The following is a 20410-nucleotide window of genomic DNA, read 5'->3' on the forward strand; positions in this document are numbered from 1 at the left end:
TGGGTTGGGACTGGTTTCAATGAGAATGTGTTATGACCTAGTAGAGAGATTAGTCTGATGGGGAGTTTTAGTTAGTAAGGATTTTGATGGCGTCAATGAAGTATTTATTAAACTGTGCAGCAATACATTCTAGGGGACTACTTGCTGTTGGTTGAGGGGTCTTAGTTTGTCCTGGTCGTAGTATTTTATTTAAAGTGGTCCAGAATTTGAGGATTATTTTGGTATTTAGCTTATAAGCTAGTATAGTAATTCTTCTTATCAAGTCGTATTTGGGTTTTGGCTTGGTTTCTTAGCTGGAGATGCTTCTGGTGATTAACTATTGATTTTTTTGTGGGTCCATTCGTGCCACGCTTTATCCCTTTCTTTTGGGAGTGATTTTTTCCGTTTAGTGAGCCAAGGAGAGTAATTAGATTTTGCTCGTATTGTCCTGAGAGGGGGTGGTGTTAAGTAGTCGACTGCACTGTCCAGGGATAATGTTTTGAGGGGTTTCCAGTTGCAGTGCTTAAGGGATGGTATGAAATCTTGAGGCCTGATATTTTTGGTGTTGCAAATTTGGTAAGTAGATGTATTTTTGTAGGATTTGCCTAATGACGTATAATGTATGCTGGGAGGTGGTCACTGAGTGAATCGGGGAGGGTACCAGAACTATAAGAAAGTGTGGAGTAGTTGGTGAAACTCCAGTCAAGGAGAGCTTCCTTTTAGTAGTTTTATCAAACCTTGTGGTTTGAATTAACTGGGTCAAGCCATAGAGGTTGATATGGGTGGTAGGGTGGTCAGAGTTGCAGGAGTACCAGTTAATATTAAAGTCCCCTAGCATAATGGTCTCTTGTGGGAGGTTATTGGAGGACCATTGTAGGATGACAAGTTTGTCTATGTTGTTGCCAGGAGGACTATACGTACCTATGATGTTGATATTTTTACTTTGGTTGGGTTTTATTTTAGCCAAGCTTATTTCTAAGTTGGAGATATTAGGGAACACCCATTTCATCCCACATCCCAAACACCTCATCCCACATCCCAAACACCTGTGGTAAGCAGAATGACAAATCCAAACTGTCACTTGCTGTGTGTGATACAGAAATTCTTGGCAAGCTGCTTCCATTTCCTACTCGCCTAGTAAATTTGACTAATGGCGGTTGCTGTTAATGGGGGTTGCTACAGGAGTCAGATGCAAATCATCTGAATAGATGGAAGGAATAGTCAATGATATGGCAGAGAGGGACAAAGATGTGACTACAGCACGATAAACCCAAGTTCAACTACAGGCTGAGACACTTCATGGAAATGCCAGGAGAAGATGACCTTGCTCATCCAAGGATGGGGTAGACAGTAGGAGGCATACTGCCACAATTCCATGGTTAAAGGAGAGGCAATGCAAATGTATGCCTTTTGCGGAATGAAGTTTAGCTTAGCGTGCTACTGCTTGGTGTAACCCTCACAGCAAGTGAACTGAAGTGTATACCCACAGGAAACAGCATAATATGCCTCTGTGGAGATACGAGTAGAGTGTCCCAATGTCCAGGGGTGAGGTTAAGGCCATTACAAAGATATCTTCCTATATGGTATGGCTGCACAGACACATACAGTCCTGACAGTTGCCTGTATGATGACTCCTCCAGACATCTGTCATCCTCATACACCTGGTAGTTAACCTCATTTGTCCCTCCCATACTGGTGGTTGGGGGTTAAGTCCAGTATACAGAGACTTTATGGCTTGTCAGGTATGGTGTCAAAAATAACCTAGAAAACAAAAAGAATATTTAAGGACTTCCAAACATTTCTAGAAGGTTTTGGCATATATCCAAATTTGCAACATAAACAAATCACTTCTCTACCACATAAGAAAGTCAGACAGGAAAATGTTTGTACTTAATAGCATCAAAATGTCCCTTACCAGGTCTAAGATGAACTTTAAAGTCATTCCAGTTATCATAATGTAGAAAGTCATGGAACTTCCCTGGACTAAGGCTATGGGTCACCGGTGTCAACTCAGACAAAACAATCGTTTGGCTTTTTGCAAACCTAGAAAACAGCCCAAAACTAGTTAAATTCTACACTAGAGGGAGAGGTCAGGGAAATTATTAAGGAGTTATTTGAGCATGTATACATACTTATCTGTGTCATCCTTGATACCCTGTGTAAAACAAAAGAATATTCATACTGTTAGCGTATATTTTAATAATGTTATGACAATAAAAACAAGTGTTCTAATTGATCCACCAAACCTACTTGATGGTTGCATTTATGGATACACTCTGATCAGGTCATGGCTAAAAAGTGATAACTAGCTGAGTTAACTAAGCCAGATTACCTTTTTCAAAAAAGAATACACTCCACAGCTATCTTGGGGAAAAAAATCTATGAGAATACAGAACGCTATTGACACATATATCATGTAAAAACTAATATTTTAAACACTTGGTTATCTGGTCTGAAAATGAACTTTTTCAGAAAAAAAAAAAAAAGAGAGCTATAATGCATATACTGATTAAATTTCAGTTGTGTTGGGAGATGTTTCTGCTCGTTTCATCTTCTGCTTTATTGCGGTGCTTCATTAACTAAATTAAATAATAATAATAATATTAATGTTATATAGTACTGCATACTAAAATGGCAAAAAATACATTTTACTTGTGTTTAAACTTTGATAATTGAACAAATCCCACAAAGTGGAAATAGCGGGTATACTCAGCATATAAAATTATCTGCAAGGGCTTCTGCAGTGGTTAAGTGTTCAATTTCTTTTCAAATAGCCTCACTTTGACAAAAATTCTTGCTTCTGTACTCATGGTGCATTTTACTAGCATGCAAGACATTATGGGAACATCATCTTGACTTCTCCCACTATCTACAATACACCCAATTAACAATTACCCACAAACTACTATATAACCCCAACTTTTGCCCCTCTATTCAGACCATCCTACATACATACACCCTTGCACGAAATTCCTCAAGCAAACAGCTCCTAAATATATCCAAGCCCAACAAATGTGCTGGACAAAGCCTATACTCCATTATCGCCAAAGCATGGAATTCCCTGCCTTCAGCTATTACTCACATAGATGCCTTAAAAGCTTTCAAAACTGCACTAAAATCCCATTACCTCAATCAAACATGCTCCTGTAACAACTCACATACACCTCCTTAAATAGATTACTGTCTCCAATACTACTCTACATCAAATAATGTCTTAACTCGCATACCTTGGCTTTTTGTCCATATTTCTTTTTTTTCCATACCTCTAGATCCTATGCTTCTACACGCCACCTATTTCTGCTATCACAGCAGCTTTATACAAAAATAGCATCTGAAGATGTGAAACGAGTTTACATATGGCTGTATATGATTAGTTTCCAAACTGTAAATACTTTAAACCTCTGTAAATACTTAATGTGTGATGTTTGCCTGAACTGATGACTGCTGTGAAATTGTAATTGCAAATGTTATTCCTTATGCTCTGTATATAATGGTTTTATATTATGTAATTTTTTTGTAACTTTTCTTGGAGCTTTTCTCCCCAGTCCTCCACTGAAAATGGGTTTCTGACCCAGTGGACTTTCCCGGTTATAAAACGTCAATAAATAAATACATAAATCTTGTATTTCCTCAGTCTGCAGTAACTAGGAAATTACATGCTTCCTCTTAGCAAAACCAATGATTGCTTGAGACTGAAGGTGTTCGGTCATCAATTTTAAGCGATTGTGCAGTTGGTATCAATTGTTTACTTTGGGGAAGGGGGAATATAGGGGGCATAGTCTCCAAAAAGATAAATGGTTATCAATCTCTGTCTTTGGAATGAACGGCACAGATGTACTTTGACTTGCTGTTAGTACAAAAGTCATTTTCTGAGTGATCATGTTTTGATGTTACATACGGAAAGTCATCATCAGACAAGAGAGCAGGAAGTTCCCAACCCACATGCTTCATAGTTTAACCTCTAACTACTGGGAACTCAAACCTTAAAGGGACACAGACAAAAATAGAAAAATTTAAACATGACAGCTTATGGGAAAAACCATCAGCAACTGCTGGATAGAGAGACCATCCAAATACCTGGTAGAGAAGTGTAAACAGACACCCACCTGCGCAAGTCTTATGTGAAGATCAATTAGCATGCTCATTACAAGGTCTAATGGCTTCATCACAAATGTTCACATGGAGAAATTGTTGTAACAATGGAAGTAACCAAACACCTGATGGAGTGGCATCTAACTACAACAGTTCAGTGGTTTTCAGTTGGCGGGTAGCTACCTAGTGGCAACAGACAGTGCATTTAGCAGTCGACTTAGAAGAGAGATAGTTTAGCCACTGCAAGCCCCTACTTAAAACTGCATCTTTCTGTACCCTTTTCAAAAAGAACATAAGATAGTGGAGCACATAAAGAGCAGTGAGATAATATAGTATATTCTAGAATATGTTTAGACTGCTTCCCCTATCTCCTCTTCCTCCATCTAAGTCTCGCTTTCTTCCCAAACTAATGTTTGTGTCTTTCGGCTTTTCCCGGTTTGGGGTCGCCACAGCGGAACTCCGGTCCGCCAATGACTGGCAGTTGATTTTTACGTACCGGCTTGCCAGGCCTGACGCACAACCTTCAACGAAGGTATGCCCATTCATGCATGTCTCCACACAGAAGACGCTCTAGCTGAGAATTGAACCGGACAGTGTCTTACTGTGAGGCGACAACGCTACTGCAGCACCACCACTGCGGTTTTCTTCCCAAACTAATACACTCATAAAATTATTTCATAACACTTTACCTCACAAATTCACATCCCTAACTTTCTTACACGCACTTATTCCAGTGTTATCTGTAGACTGCTAAGAGGGAACCCATGGCTGGTCCTGATCAGCTGTTCAACCTTTAAATGATGAAGTAAAAATTATTTTTGGCCTCTCCTGGGCAAATCTGCTCACGCAAGTGTTCGCCTATTCAAATGCATTACTGTAACACTGTTCGTCTGTAAAGACTCACACAGCTGTGTCCCATTTTGCTCCCCTCCCACTCGCAATTCTCCAGCAACACCCCTGGGCTCTTCAATTTATAAAATTACTGTCTCCACCCTCCTCCCACCCGTGTCTGACCACCTATTAAAGTTGCACACAATTTCACTAAACCTACAATACCACTTCCCCAGTTACCTTAATGTGATACATTCCCACCATAAACTTCCATGCAGTTTCATCACCAAACTTCCATGTAGTTTCATCACCATCCACACAACACATCATTATCACCCCCCTCCACCACCTTTCCATATACACTCTTTGGTCCTCTCCAACATCAAAACAAATTCTTCCCTCTCACACGGTGATTTTTCAAATATACCCCCCCCCCCCGCTAACCACTGAACTGAAAGCTCTACTCAAATAAAAATCTGCCAACTCATTTCCAATCCCCCCAGGAACACCACTGCACTTCATCACCTTTCCCAAAACCTTGGGCTTAAAAAGGCCCTTGTGGTCATTACCCTAGTAAAAACACTCATATGGCTACCGGTCTCATACAAATCTGAGCTACTTACAGGGACTCTTCAGCCAGTTGCCTTCATACCCCTTGCAGCCAAATTCCATAATAAAATCACCCTCTACAACCCTCCCAATTAACTCCTTCACTCCAGGCACTTCAAACTAAACTGCACTGTACAGACCATTTCTTCTCCATTCTTGCACCCAAATTCTGGCAATCCCAGCACCCTCACCTAAAAGTCGCCCCCTCTTTTCCCGTGTTCCAAGCTCACCTAAAAAGACACTGCCATCAAAAAGTCTGACTGCAAGTGCTTTTCCACTGGAAATATAGCCTAACTCCCTCATTCACTGGTTTATTTCTACTCTGACCCTCTGTTCTCAGCTGCCACTTTCCTCTCATATTTACTACTAAAAAGAAAACAAAAATATTTTTCTTCTCTGTTAAATAATTACTTAGTGCATCAATTGTCTGATCTATCATCTGTAATTACTCTAGATTTACGAATTTGTTCACCTGGTCTGTGCCTGCAAATAGTCTACTGTGATCAGTGTACTACCTGGTAAATATGCTAAAATAAATAAACAAGGGCAAGGCAAACTGGTCAGCTGCCCTAGGCTGGCACAAAGTTCTGGGGGGTTGGGGGGGGTGATTAAGAAAAGCAGCCCCTGCATTCTTTTTTCTGTACCAGTATTTCTGAATGCCGGTACAGAAAGATGCTTCAGCACTTTGTGTGCGTTAAGCTGTTACAAGCAGAAATAGACTTGCAAACGTTTAAAAGGAGTCCTTTTTTTAAATTTATTTTAAGCTCTTCACCTAAAGAGACAAGTAGGGTGAGGGTCTACCTTTTTTTAAGCTCTTCACTTGAAGCACTGACAGGACAGGCATCTAGCTGCTGTAGATAGCGGCTTGGTACAGTGTCCTTTTTCTGACTTCTTCTCATTCTTAAAGTGAATATATATGCCAGCCTGAGGGGGCAGGCTTCTGTCTACTGTAGGAAAATTACCATTACAAAAAAGCAAACCAAGGAAACAGAGACTGCTGTGGGGTAAAGTTAAGTAGACTGTACAACTTTCATCTGGTAGCAGAGAAGTAACTTACATTGCCTTAACTTGTTGAGTCTCCACCACATGCAGTCTTCAAGAGAATCGTATCCTCAGATGCCTTGTCAACCTCTCTTCGCTCTTCCTTTCCTCTTCATCCTTCCAGGTGCACTTAGTTTCTTCAGAGGACATTAAACCATTTAAAAGAAGCACGTTCCTCCTTTTCTAAACAGTCAAGAGACCAAAGGCCTTGGAAACTTCAGAGAACTCCTTTAAATGTTTTGGAGCCTGGCACACCATACAGAGGCCCTGGGGAAGAATTCTGTTACTGCAATGTCCACGGTTTGAAAACTCAATGCCTATCAATGTTTACAGAAATCCTGTACATCAGCACTTACACAGGATAACACTCTCGCCCCAAAATGAAGTAAAGAAAGCACACATGTACCCAGCTTAGCTCATTTGTTGTTTACAGCATGGATGTGGAAAAACACCTTTATAGGTTCATAGGTAGGTACTACGCTATCTGCCCGCATGCATTTATAAGCCTACCCAGAATGTGTTGTCTTTCACCACCCCTTTAGATTAGTTCCCTGCGCCTCTGTCCAGCAGAGCCACTGAAGTGATCCCTGGGGTAAACGTTCTGTTTCCCATACACTCCACAAGGTTTCTCTTGAAGAGGGTTAGCAAGGAGCTCTGCCTAATGTAGACTGGAATCTTGTTCCAGAGCATGGGAAGTCTCTGGGACAGGAATCTGTCCCTTCAGCACGTCCCATTTATTATTGTGGTGAGGTTTAGATCCCTGGAGCGTGTGGCTTTTGGGGATATGGTTTTCTTTAGCTGGAGCATGCCCATCAATTCTGGGTTGGACATGGCCTTGTATGTCAAGCAGAGATCACCTCTGAGTAGGCGGTATGCAACAGAGTACAGCTGGAGTTTCTTCAGTGAAGCTGCATAGGGCATCTGCTTGAGGCCAGTGATCCTCTTGGTGAGGTACTTCCGTGGTCTTTCCAGTTGTTGCAGGTGTCTTGTAAGGTACATCCCAAATGGGGCAATGTACTCTATGATGGGTCTGATGAGTGATGCATACAGGGGCCCAATGACCTCTTTCGATCCGGATGCAAACCCTTTTGTGATTAGGTGGGTCACATAGGATTTTCTAACCACTTTGGCAATGTGATTATCAAAGGAGAGGTTACTATCTACTTGGGTCTCCAGATCCCTTACTACATCTTCCATAATTAAGGGGTTACCACTTATGTAGTAGTTTGTGTACTTTTGTTTTTTCCAAAGTGGATGACTATGCACTTTTTGGCATTTAGCTTGAGGCCATGGTTTTTGACACCAGGTATCTGTCTCAGTGAGACCCTTTTGGATGAGGTCTGTGTCAACCAGAGAGTCAGTTGTAGCCCATAGTTTGCAGTAGTCTGCAAACTTGGTCAGCCATAGTCCTCCTGTGCTTGCCTGTACCTCTGAGAAGTATATGCCGAACAGGAAGGGTCCTAGGACTGAACCCGGGGGAACGCCACTTGTAACCGGTTTAGAGTCAGACCTAGCTCCCGCAACTCTTATGTGGGTTCTGTCCATGAGCCGGTTGGAAACCCATCTCGTGACGTAGGGATTTATGTTCAGGTTGGTGAGCTTGTCTATAATACCCGAGTGGGGAATGGTGTTGAAGGCCTTTGCGAGGTCTAGGTAAGCTGTGTGGACCACCTTTCCCTAGTCTATAGCCTTGGTAACTGTCTCAAAGAAGTCCACCAGGTTTAGGAGGCATGATCTGCCCTTAAAGCCGAACTGGGTAGGGTCCAATATTTGGAGGTTTCCAATGTCTCTGTTAATGAGATCCATGATGATGCACTCCATAGCTTTACAGACCAAGCTAGTCAGGCTTATAGGGCGATAGTTCCCGGGGTCCGTTGTGGCTCCATCTTTGTGGAGTAGAATAACCATTGCTGTGCACCACTCTGTGGGCATGTAGCCTGTGGAGAGGCTGAGTTTAAACAGTGTGTTTAGGTGAGGGGTTAGTTCATCTTTGAGCTCGTGTAAGACGCAGCCTGGGACAACGTCCGGTCCCAATGATGCTGTGCTTTTGCCTTTGGAGAGGGCTGCTTTAACCTGAGTGTCTGATTTCGGGGGCACTACATTCTTCTCGTATAGTTATGGGCCCTTTTGGGGGTGAGAGGGGGGTGAAGTTTGTACTGAACCTGTCTGCCAGGATGTTGGCTATATCAGTTGGTTCAGTGGATTTTGTGCCATTCTGCACCAACTCCGAGCAGATCTGAGAATTACTACTTAGATTCTTGACCTAGCTAAAGAATGCCTTGTGGTTATTTTGAGTCCATGGCAAAAGCCAACCTTGGATAATTTTATGAGGGAACACAGTTTCTTGCTGATACTGATCAGGGATGTCTTCCCTACTTGGGATTTTTCTGTACTAGTTTCCTCCTATTGTATAGCTTGTTTATGGCAGGGGTCCACCAGACTGCTTTCCTTTTCTTGGAGGAGTGAGTCTTTATTTTGTTTGGGATAGCACGATCCATGCATTCTTGTAGGTGCCTGTAGAGTGCATTAGTAAAGGATTTTACAGCTTAGACAGTTATCCTTTAGCATGGGGGCTTTGAAACTTCCAACCTCAGTCTTAAGTAACGTGAAGTTTGCTTTTGAAAAGTTTTTCATGGTGGTTTCTTTGACCGGGGGTGGTGGTGGAATGTGGATATCCAGAGTGATTAGTTTATGATCAGATCTAACCAGCGAGGGGTTGACCTCAGGTTGCCCATGTTGGTGATGACCAGGTCCAATATGTTGTCACCTCTGGCGGGGGTGTTGACCAGTTGATCCAGGGTGTTTGAGTTTATAAATTCTAGGAAATGTTGGGTAAGGGAGTTTGTACTTGAGTAGTTCTCCCAGTTAATGTTTGGGTAATCAGGTTTGGTAGGACCTTATGTTTCCCAGTGTTTCCAGGAATGCGGAGTGGGGGTCCTGGGACATGGTGGGTGATCTGTAGCAAGCTATAATTTGAATAGCAGTTTTGCCCGTTGTTAGTTGCAAGTGGATGATCTCTGAAGCATCGTGCTGTGCCACTAACCTGGAGGTTTGGGTATCCTTGATGAATATGGATACTCCCCACCTTTCGTATTTCATTCCAGGTTTTGTGGCTGAAATGTATGGTATGAGTTGTAGCCTGGTAGTGCTGGGGTGCTCTCTGGAGCCTTAAACCAGGTTTCTGTTACTGCACATATATCGATTTTCTCCATACTGAGGAGTGCCTCGAGTGAGTGCATTTTGAGGTTTAGACTTCTGGCATTGAGTAGCATTACCCTCAGTTTTTTTTGTTACTTGTGCTATTTACGGCGGTGGGTTTGTCTTTTGAGCCTTGCCTAAAAAAGGCACTATGGGGGTGGCAAGAGCCTTGGCCAGTATTCGAAAGCCTAAGGGTGACAGGTGCAAGCCGTATCTAGTGAAGCAGCGTAGCTTGTCGAGCATGTCATCCTAGGCTGACAGACACTGGATCCCCTTTGAATGACACCAGAAGTTTAGCCAATTGTTGAAATTGATATTTTTTTCTCTATACCATGGTATCATTCTTGGTGAGGGCAGGATGCTACTAAGGGCCACGGTTACACCGGCCTGGGCTACGTTATCAGAGAGCTCCTCCATGTCTCTTTTCATGTAGTCCAGGGAGGTACGGCTCAGGTCAATCACACCATACATCATAAACCTTTTCTACAGGGTAGAACACACCTCTACACCTTGCAAGTTAACATAATCATCTCCAAAAACTGCTACATCACTGAAAAAAAATGATAAATCTCAGTAAGTTTTTGGCAAATGCATACTGCAAGTGCAGAGTTCTAAGACAGTGCACTAACCATCCGCAAAGAATTCTGGCATATTGCACTGAAAAACTTCTACTATGCAGTGGGGCACAGGAACTTTTTTTTTTTTTTTTTTAACAAATACAGTAACTGACATGTGGTATTAACATAATTTCATTAAATTATCAGCCCAAATTAAATTACAACTAAGCCTTACTGTTAGAAAGCGTAAAGGATCAATCTCCTCCATCCTGTATTTAAGGGCGACCATCTGTTGCTGAACGGTTCTTCTTTTCTGTAATTCCACACAAGTTTTCCTTCATCTTTTTAAGTGCTTGAAATGCTTCTTGTTTCAAATCTTGGATGCACTGCTGTTCCATCATCTGAAGGCTCTCGTATAGCTTGGCAAACTGTGTCTTAATATGCTGCTCCAGACGGTTGGATATTTCCTTGAAAACAATTTTAACATGATGAAACCCCAGAAAGGACTAAAGTTCACAGCAAAGAAAGAGGATTTTTACTCACCTGAATGCTACTGATCTTCTCATCCTGTTGGTTTTGCAGTTCGGAGAGATTTTTTGATAACAAAGTTAGAGCGCTCAAGGTTATATTCAGATCTTTCTGGAAAAATACATAAACATACTTTAAGAAATAAATATACAATACAAAGCAACACTGCTTTCAAAATTAGAAATCTTGCCTGAGTTGAACACAAAACAACTTTGTACGTTTAAGGCAATACAGTGTTTGATATTGGGACTACATAACAAAACTATGTTAGTACATCCAAAACAATATATGAAAACATTTTCCTGCTTCTCATTTCATATAAAATTAAGTGAGAAATAAAGACATTTGTTTAGAAACATGCTCCTAAATGTTGCACAGTTACCCAATAAACATCACACAAACTCCAATTTTCTTCTGTGTCAGAAAAGATTAATACTGCTCACTGGAAAGCAATCACTGAAAGCTCAGGTTTTTAAGCAGCTGGCATGTAAAAGCCAAATTTGTAAGCCACTGGGCATAACATACTTAAAAACAGCTTTGACTGCCTCAAATCACACATGGGAATTACTGCCCAAGAGAATTGTTGTGTCTATATATCATATACAAATGCTACTTTATGACAGTACTATATCTATGATATTAAGTCAAAACAAATCATATTATTATAAGAAAAAATATACAACAGAGTAAATTAGTTTCTTAAGTCAATCACGAGACACTTCATGTGCACATCTATTTGTATGAACATTACAGCATGCTTGAGTAAACCTCAAAACTAGTGAATGAAAGCAACAGCTAAAGGTCTGTGTATTAATATAGCCAACGGTATGTAACATTCGTGAAATTACAACACAGTGGTGATAAGTTCATGCCTGTACATATAGAAAAATACAGACCAGAAGTTATACAACATATGAAAGGCATTAAGGAACTGTAGTAAATAAATCCCTTACGCACTGTTTCGTACAATAAATAACAAATTAATTTGAGGATTTAACCAAGAGCCATTACTGGATGCCAGACAGCACAAAATGCACGACTGGATGGCATCCTTGGAAATGTCCCTTAGGTTATGACAACACCCCCCCCCCCCCCTCCCACACACTAATTTTGATCTTTCAGGGACTCTAACTGCAATACATGCACATTCCAAGTGGTGTCATCTGTATGGAATTTATGCAATAAACTACATTTTTGTAGGAAGGCAGGATATTTTGGTATAAACTAAAGGATGATGTTCACGTGGAATGCTATACTAGAAAAAAAGTAATAATATGACAGTTTACCTCAGAAACATTCCAAATCTTCACAATGCAAAAACAGCATTAGGAGTTTCACATTTGCACTAAATCATCCAGCCAAAAACAGAGATATTAAAAACTTCCTAAAAAGCCATTACAGCCACAGACTTCAATAAGAAACCATTGCAGCACAAGATAAAAACTCCTCTTAACATACAGAAGAGCGTTTCACACAGAGATAACACCAGCCAGGTTGTTCTTAAATCAAAATCTGAGGTCATTATACCTGGGCATGTTAAAGCCTGTACAGAGCAAACAATTTTAGCATCCAAGAAAGAAGTGATCCATACATGTTACATGTACTGGCCAAAACCTGGTCCATACCCATACTGCCTTTTTTTAAGCAACGTCAGTCACCAAAACCATTCAACATTACCATGCATTCAGGACCACCACACTAGATACAGGCACTAAAGCCCAAGTAGTCTCTACAGCATCACCTCTAGACTTGTTAAACAGGATAACGACCCAGAACTATTCCATGTCTAGCTTATCATAAAAATCATATCACAACAAACTAAAAGATCCCTTCTATGGACCCCTTGAGTGATCCCACCTACCCGACGTGTACGGAGTCCTTATGCACCAAGCCAAATGTTGTTCTCGTTGATGACTTCAACTACCTCTCTATACATCAGAAGACATATCTGACCCCTAACAAGGAACTCCAAAAAGGAGAAAACCAAACGCAGATCATAAAAAAGATGCAAGTTTAATCCAAATGAAGTGCTTTTCGTCGCAGTAAATACTGTAACTTCTTCAGATAAATTAGAACACTGGGCACTTTCCCTTAAAATAGTAAATTTGTGACTTCAATAATGCAATTAAATAATTAGATAATTAATTATTACTGGGACTCTCTCAACAACTAAGTAGCAAAAAAAATGTGCTTTTTGGTACTTTCATGTTCTGAGGAGAGCATAAAACACATAAAAAACATGAATCCCTATCCTACTGTTAAACACTAATATAATGTATTTCCTGTAATTCATAAAATACCTGAAAACTTAACTTTACATTACGACTACAAAGTGTCTAAAATACTAAACTCCAGTTCTATTCAGTCGCATACCGTCTGCTCAGAGGTGACCTGTGCCTGACATACAAGGCCATGTCCAACCCGGAATTAATGGACATGCTCCACCTCAAAAAATCCAAATCTACCAGATCCACTAGAGCAAGCGACTTAAACCATAGCACGGATATAAATAGGACATGCTGGAGGGATAGATTTGTCACCCAGAGACTCCCTATGCTGTGGAATAAAATCCTGGTCCATGCGAGGCAGAGCAACTCGCTGGCTCTGTTCAAGAGAAATCTTGACCGGTGGATGGGAGATCGTAGGTTTACCCCGGGAATCATCTCTGTCACTGCTGGACAGAGGCACAACAAACTAATGGGCACAGTATTTTTTTTAACATAAGGTGGCGCGTAAGCAAAACTTTGGGCTAGGCTTATAAATGCCTTAGGGCAGATAGCCTAGTATAAACCTATGAACCTAATAGTGATCATAAAGTACAAATCATATACATTCATACAAATCTAAGGAGACTGGACCCCCTACAAGTAGATATGGGATGTACAAATGTAGTATGTGTAGGTATTGCAGACACATAAATGTGGACTAGAGATTTAAAATCAAAGGCATACAATATACCACTAGATTTAGATTAGACTGTCAGTCTATTGGGGTCATATCTAGCTCAGTGCCAAATGTGTCCCTCATTCTATACAGGGAAAACAGATAGGAGATTGCGGGAAAGAATATATGAGCACTTGTATCACACTGGCAAAGTGAGCAAAGATAATGCCTTAGCCAAACATACTTGTGAACATAAAGAACACAAGTTTTGTTTAGGGCAATAGACCAAATTACATCCGACAATGTAGGTGGTCCAGTCTCCTTAGATTTGGAATGTTTAGAGTTAATATGGCAGTTGAAAACCAATGCAGGCCAGCATCCAGGATTAAACGAAAGATGCTCTATTGCATGTATTTTGAAATTAAAAAGCCTTATTAGATAGACTAATTCTAATTTCACATGGACAGCCATATCTAATACTTGGACTAAAATAACAGGAATGAATGTACAGGATTTGTACTTTATGATCACTATTAGTATTTTAGACACTTTGGTAAAATATTTTATGAATTACACGAAATACATTGTATTAATATTTTAACAGTAGGGTAGGGTAGGGATTTATGTTTTATATATATATATATATATATGTTTTTTACGTGTTTCATGCTCTCTACAGAACATGAAAGTACCAAAAAGCACAGCTTTTTTGCTACTTAGTTGTTGAGAGAGTCCCTGATAAATTAGATAATTAACTATTACTGGTTAAATTGTATTATTGAAGTCACATTTCACTATTTAAGGGCAAGCACCCAGTGTTTAAATTTATCTAAAGTCGTCACAGTATTTACTTTGATAAAAAGCGCTTTATTTGGATTAAACTTGCATCTTTTTTTATGATCTGCATCTGGTTTTCTCCTTTTTGGAATCCAGTGTTCTTTTCTTGGTTTGTGTTTGCCAGTTTTGCGACCCCTAACATACATAACATGCCCAGAGATTTCTAGAGTGCATTAAACACACACACTCTGGACCAGTCAGTGTAAACCCCAACAAGGGCTGACAAATCTCTGGATTTGGTCCTCATCTATATGGGACAGCTCTGTTCCGTACAAATTGTAACCTCCAACTTAGTATTCAAAACTATGCTAAGGTTACTCTATTAAAATGGAGAAATGAACTGACTAAATTCAATATCTATTCTCAATCTGACAACCACATGGTATAGGAGGGACTATATCTCCCACAGAAGTAAATACGATGCCAAATTTAAAAACAGACCTCTGTGTTATTACTCTAATATTAATAGCGTCTACAAGAGAAAAAACAATCATGGAAGAAAAAAATAATTAAGGAACGTAAAAATAAATGCAGCTCCCAATATACCAAAAATGTTCCTACTAAACTTAACAGGGATCTCAGGTCCATGAGTTAGAACAGCCGCCCAAGCAAAAGAAACACAAAACCTTCTTTAGTTATATTAGAAACCTCAAAAACAATGCCTTGCTCATCGCTAATAGCAAGTGATACCACCTTCTCAGACCCAGAATACATGACCAATTTACGAGAAAAAAAAATTTAACCCAAACTTCACTTTTCCTCCAACATTCCCAGCTTGCATATATACAGCTCCCTCCTACCTTCATCTCCCCAGAACAAGTCTTCAAGGCACTAAGACCAACAACACTGCTTCAACGGGGCCAAAGAACATACCAGGCTGATTAATGGACAGCCTGAAACAGGACCTGTTAAACCTCCTTCAGAGACTATTCAAGATCAAGCTATGTACCAGAAGAATGGAGGACAGCAACAGTTATTACCCTGCACAACGGTGGGTCGTCAAATGACCCAATTAATTATAGCCCCCCCCCCAAATCTGACCATCCTCATCTGTAAGGAAATGGAAAGAATCATTAGGAAATTATAAAATGAGGACATTGGTAAGCTACAAACCCTTGACCCAAGCCAGTTTGTTTTCAAGACCAGAGCCTGTCTACACAGTCTGCTCTACTTCAAGAAGGTTACCAGAGCAATGGAGGAGGGTAAATCAGCAGACACTACATATATACTTCTCACCAAGACATTTGACACCGTTCCACACTGGGGTAGTGTTGATAAAACTTTCCCAGCTAAATGCTAATCCTTATGTAATTTGAGGAAAAGCAAAATGGCTGATAAATAGAGCCTAGGAAATTAGGGTGGGGGGCTCCATCTCCTGCAAAAGACCCATCACCAGCGATGTACCCCAGGGCTCTGTCCTTGGGCTACTCCTATTTAGCTTTTACTCAAGTCAACGGTATGGCTGACAAAGTTCACTGATGACTTTAAACTAGGTGCGGTTATAAACTCCCCAGGTCTCCAAGATGCTCCAAGAGGGGCTTTCCCAAATAGCTGGTGTCAAAACGACGGACTAAAGTTAAATGACAAAATATGTGCAGTAGTATACCTTGCCAAACATGACATCCCCTGCAAATATAACACACCCCTAAAATTCAATCTACTAGTCAGTGACCTAGGAACTTAAGTAAACAATGAAGTGCCCTGTGATCTCCACGTATCCACTATTGCCAGAAAGCAGTTTTTCACTGAGCAGCTCATTAGTAAGGGTGTGGCATCGCGGTCTCGGGATGTGATCACTCAGTGTATTTGGCATTAATTAGGCTTATCATTGATTAGAGTACCTCATTTTGGCATGTACCTGTCCAAACACTGGACACAACTTGAAGGTACAAAGGGCTTTCTCACCATGAAAATTAAAAGCCTAAATCCCAAGAACTACAATGCACACAGGCTACAGAAGAGTGACCTCTGCCTCATACACAGTCTCAACAGATAAACACCCACGCAAGAGCTCTTGATCTCTTCTGCAACATAAACAGAAATGTTAGAGGAACAGAAATGCATTACAAAGAATTATTCTTCTTTCAAATAGTCGCTACATAAAACACACCTCACATTCTATTCAAATTTCCTTGAGAAACAACAACGGGACAACCATGGCAAAGCACATATATTTAATAAATAAGCAGTAAAGTTTATTAAATTTTCTTCCAAATTTAATAAGGACAAATGGATGGGAAACTGTAAATTCATTAATGGAATAGCACTGTGTCCCTTATGGAAACAGGCAACGTAAGTGGGTTATTCATATTAAAATTACAATGGCAAACTACTTCTTGGGAACATACAGCTAGGTTTCTAAAGATCAGCAGGGGTCATTAGCCTAGAATTTACCCGTGAACCTATCAGGAAGCTTTACTGCTAGACAGTATGCGACTACAAAAATGACAAACAGAACCTAAGTCATAACGCTTCAAAAGGAGGACCTCTAATCTACATTTTCAATTTCAGAGATAGACAAGAGAAAATTCAAAGTTTGAGGCTCCCAGGAGGCCTACAGTCCATTCTGCCACAGTGACACCCCAAGATCCAACAAACTTCGTGCATATATATACATACATTACACACACAATTATTTAAGGGTGGAGAATCCTGAAATTCCAAATGTTTTTGGGACACCAAAGGTCCACACCAGTATTTTAGAGCCCCTATGAGGTCTAAAGTGTTGGCAGGTGGTCCAAAGACAGAACCCCTTGCCAGGTTTATTGACAGCAAATTAAAGGGAATGTTTTTGAACCACAACTATATTTTAAAAGACTGTTTTTCTGGACCAACGAAGATGCCAAAAAATTGAGGAACAAGACTGGTTTGTTACCATGGAAGTGAAGAGTCCATGTTCAGTTATTCCCCACCAGACTGGAATGGATTGGCTCCATGATGCACTTATGCAGTACAATCAACTCAATAATTTGGATTTTAGGTTGATCACTGAAATGATTAAGCTGGTATTATTTGACTTTATTTTTTTATTTTGATGGGGAATATTTTAGACAGGTTACAGGAATGGCAATGGGTACAGCATGCCCACCAGCATTCACAAATATCACTGTTTTGCAGTGAGGAAACTATGGTGTTTCCAAGCAAATTTTTTTTCTTTTCTTAAGTCTGTGACCTACATTTTTTTTTCTTTTTGATGACATCTTTATTACTTGGTGGGGATTTGATATACAATTTGGTGATATTTTGGAAAAGAACCAACTTTTTGAAATGTAATTATCAAAAAGATTAATTATATGGATGTGTCAAATGGAAAAGAATCGCAGGGGGATATAGTGTATAGTGTATGTATAGGATGCCCAACCACAGATTAGTTTTTTTTTTTTTTTAATTAGATACTACTCTTTGGGCACCCAACTACAAGAGAAATGGATTATAAATATTGAGGTATTTTAACAAACATCAATGTTCCTGGGATTTTGGTTCTTTAGTCACCGGAAGTCGGGAGTGTCAAAGTAGTATATAAGAGTGGTACAGGATATGCAAGAGTAGTGCGACAGCGGTGAGGTCTGCGGTGGGAGAGATGGATGCGTTTAAGGTGGAGGTGGGATTACATCGAGACTCTGCTCTGAGCCCTTTCTTATTTGTAATGGTGACGGACAGGTTGACAGACGAGATCAGACAGGAGTCCCAGTGAACTATGATGTTTGCAGATGTCATTGTGATCTGTAGTGAGAGTAAGGAACAGGTGGAGGGGACCCTGGAGAGGTGGAGATATGCTCTAGAGAGAAGAGGAATGAAGGTCAGCAGGACTAAGACAGAATATATGTGTGTGAATGACAGGGAGGATAGAGGAATGGTGAGGATGCAGGGAGTAGAGGTGGCGAAGGTGGATGAGTTTAAATACTTGGGATCAACAGTTCAGAGTAATGGTGAGTGTGGAAGAGAGGTGAAGAAGAGAGTACAGGCAGGATGGAGTGGGTGGAGAAGAGTGTCAGAAGTGATTTGTGATGGACGAGTACCAGTAAGAGTGAAAGGGAAGGTCTACGAGTACCAGTAAGAGTGAAAGGGAAGGTCTACAAGAGGGTAGCGAGACCAGCTATGTTATATGGGTTGGAGGCAGTGGCACTGACAAAAAAAATAGGAGTCAGAGCTTGACGTGGCAGCTTTGAAAATGTTAAGATTTGCACTGGGTGTGACGAGGATGGACAGGATTAGGAATAAGTATATTAGAGGGTCAGCCCAGGTTGGAAGGTTTGGAGACAAAGCCAGAGAGGCAAGATTGCGTTGGTTTGGACAAGTGCTGAAGAGGGATGCAGAGTATATTGGGAAAAAGATGCCAAGGATGAAGCTGCCAGGTAACAGGAAAAGAGGAAGGCCTAAGATAAGGTTTATGGATGTGGTGAGAGACAGGACATGCATGTGGTTGGTGTGACAGAGTAAGATGAGATGCAGAGGACAGGAAGAAATGGAAACAGTTGATCTGCTGTGGCGACCCCTGATGGGAGCAGCCGAAAGAAGAAGTAGTAGTCACCCACTTTTGTTTTCAGGTGGTGGTCTAATTAAAAAAAAAATTCTGGAGAAAAATGCAGGCTCTTCATGCCATGAGGGTCTGTTGAGACCCTAAATAATATGAATGTTATCAACAATGCCATAACATAAAAACAAGTAATGTCAGCTTTTAAATGACAAAAATGGGAAAAAGGAGGGAGGTTCTCTTGTACCAATTTGAGGATAGTTTACTTGGTGGTATGAGATGCCCATTCATTTTCTGTGGGAGAAACTGAAAATTCTCTAAATTGTTATAGTACTAGAAGTCAAAATAATAGATGTGTGCTTGCACAGCTCTCATTAAATATGGATTTTAATTTTGACCTCCCCGATTAAATGAGTGTCAAGTGCATTTAGGCAGAGCATGCTGTGCATATTTAAGAAACGCTGTTATATTTAGTATTAAATAGTAATTGTATGACAGACTGCACTTTCTGTTCTTTTAATGGGTGTGTCTATGTGTGATGAGAGGGTACATTTAACTTCTGTTTTTTTATTCAGATTCTGATAATCATCTCACTATAGTTTGGAACATTAGAGACTTGGATAACAAAATGCACTCAAACTCAAGGCTTTAAAGGAGTACAACTGGTTTCTAAAACGAATCCCTCAACTTCCCTGCCTTTTTCCTCCCTATTTACAACTTCCTGCATAAATGAACAACAAAGCATAGTTTAAAACATTTAAATTCCCCTCACTTTTGTGAAAGAAGGCTACCTTAGCGTACAGGAATTATTTCCGTTTCAAAAACATTCTCTCGCGTTTCAGTTAAACTTGCTGGAGTCCCCCAATTATTGACGTCATCGCAGCCAGGCAGTGATTTTTTTTTTTTTTTTTTTAAGCAGTTCCCTCCCCCGAAGTGACATCACCACGACCAGCATCAAAGAATCAAACCCACCCATTCTGTGATGTCACAGCTGCCTTGTCCCTCCCCCAGCCTTGGAGTGCTGAAATAGAGCTGCAGGAGGTAGGGAAGTTCTTCTGCTGTTGCTGTTTCCAGTACGCATTATTTTTCTAAAGGAACCTGTTGCGAGCTTTGCTGATCTCAACTTATTTTTGTGGACCTGCTAAATTGGTAAGTCAACTTTTTTTTCCAACAAATTTGCAGCTGAATTTCTTATGTTTTGGACTATTACTACTTTTGTGTGCAGTATTTGTATATGGTCTAGGCTTGTACAACTTTCTGTGCGTTCGCAGTTGTTAGAAAACACGTGCATACGGTCTTGGCTTGTTGGTAGTAGCAACCGATCGTTTTAAATTGTTATTTATTATGTGTTTTGTGGATAACTGTGCAATCATGATCTGCC

General features: G+C 40.4%; 1 protein-coding gene across 2 annotated transcripts in view; it reads right to left on the reverse strand.

The window, feature by feature from the left end:
- Positions 1 to 1891: 1891 nt before the first annotated feature.
- LOC122813821 (nuclear factor 7, ovary-like) overlaps positions 1892 to 20410 on the reverse strand; it is a 57199-nt gene continuing 38680 nt past the window's right edge. The window contains exons 2-5 of one of the 2 annotated variants that reach the window (XR_006366733.1): positions 10851 to 10946; positions 10543 to 10774; positions 2112 to 2134; positions 1892 to 2022 (exon numbers count right to left, since the gene is read on the reverse strand). Coding sequence is in view for 1 of the 2 variants with exons in the window: in XM_044086348.1 (XP_043942283.1) it covers positions 10583 to 10774; positions 10851 to 10946 (288 nt within the window). In the remaining variant the exon portion in view is untranslated. Of the gene's footprint in view, positions 2023 to 2106; positions 2135 to 10542; positions 10775 to 10850; positions 10947 to 20410 lie in introns of those variants that run through there. The other variant, XM_044086348.1, reaches the window with a different exon arrangement.

The sequence above is a fragment of the Protopterus annectens genome, chromosome 10.part0 (assembly GCF_019279795.1).
Source record: "Protopterus annectens isolate FY-2018-M chromosome 10.part0, PAN1.0, whole genome shotgun sequence".
NCBI classification, from domain to species: Eukaryota; Metazoa; Chordata; order Ceratodontiformes; family Protopteridae; genus Protopterus; species Protopterus annectens.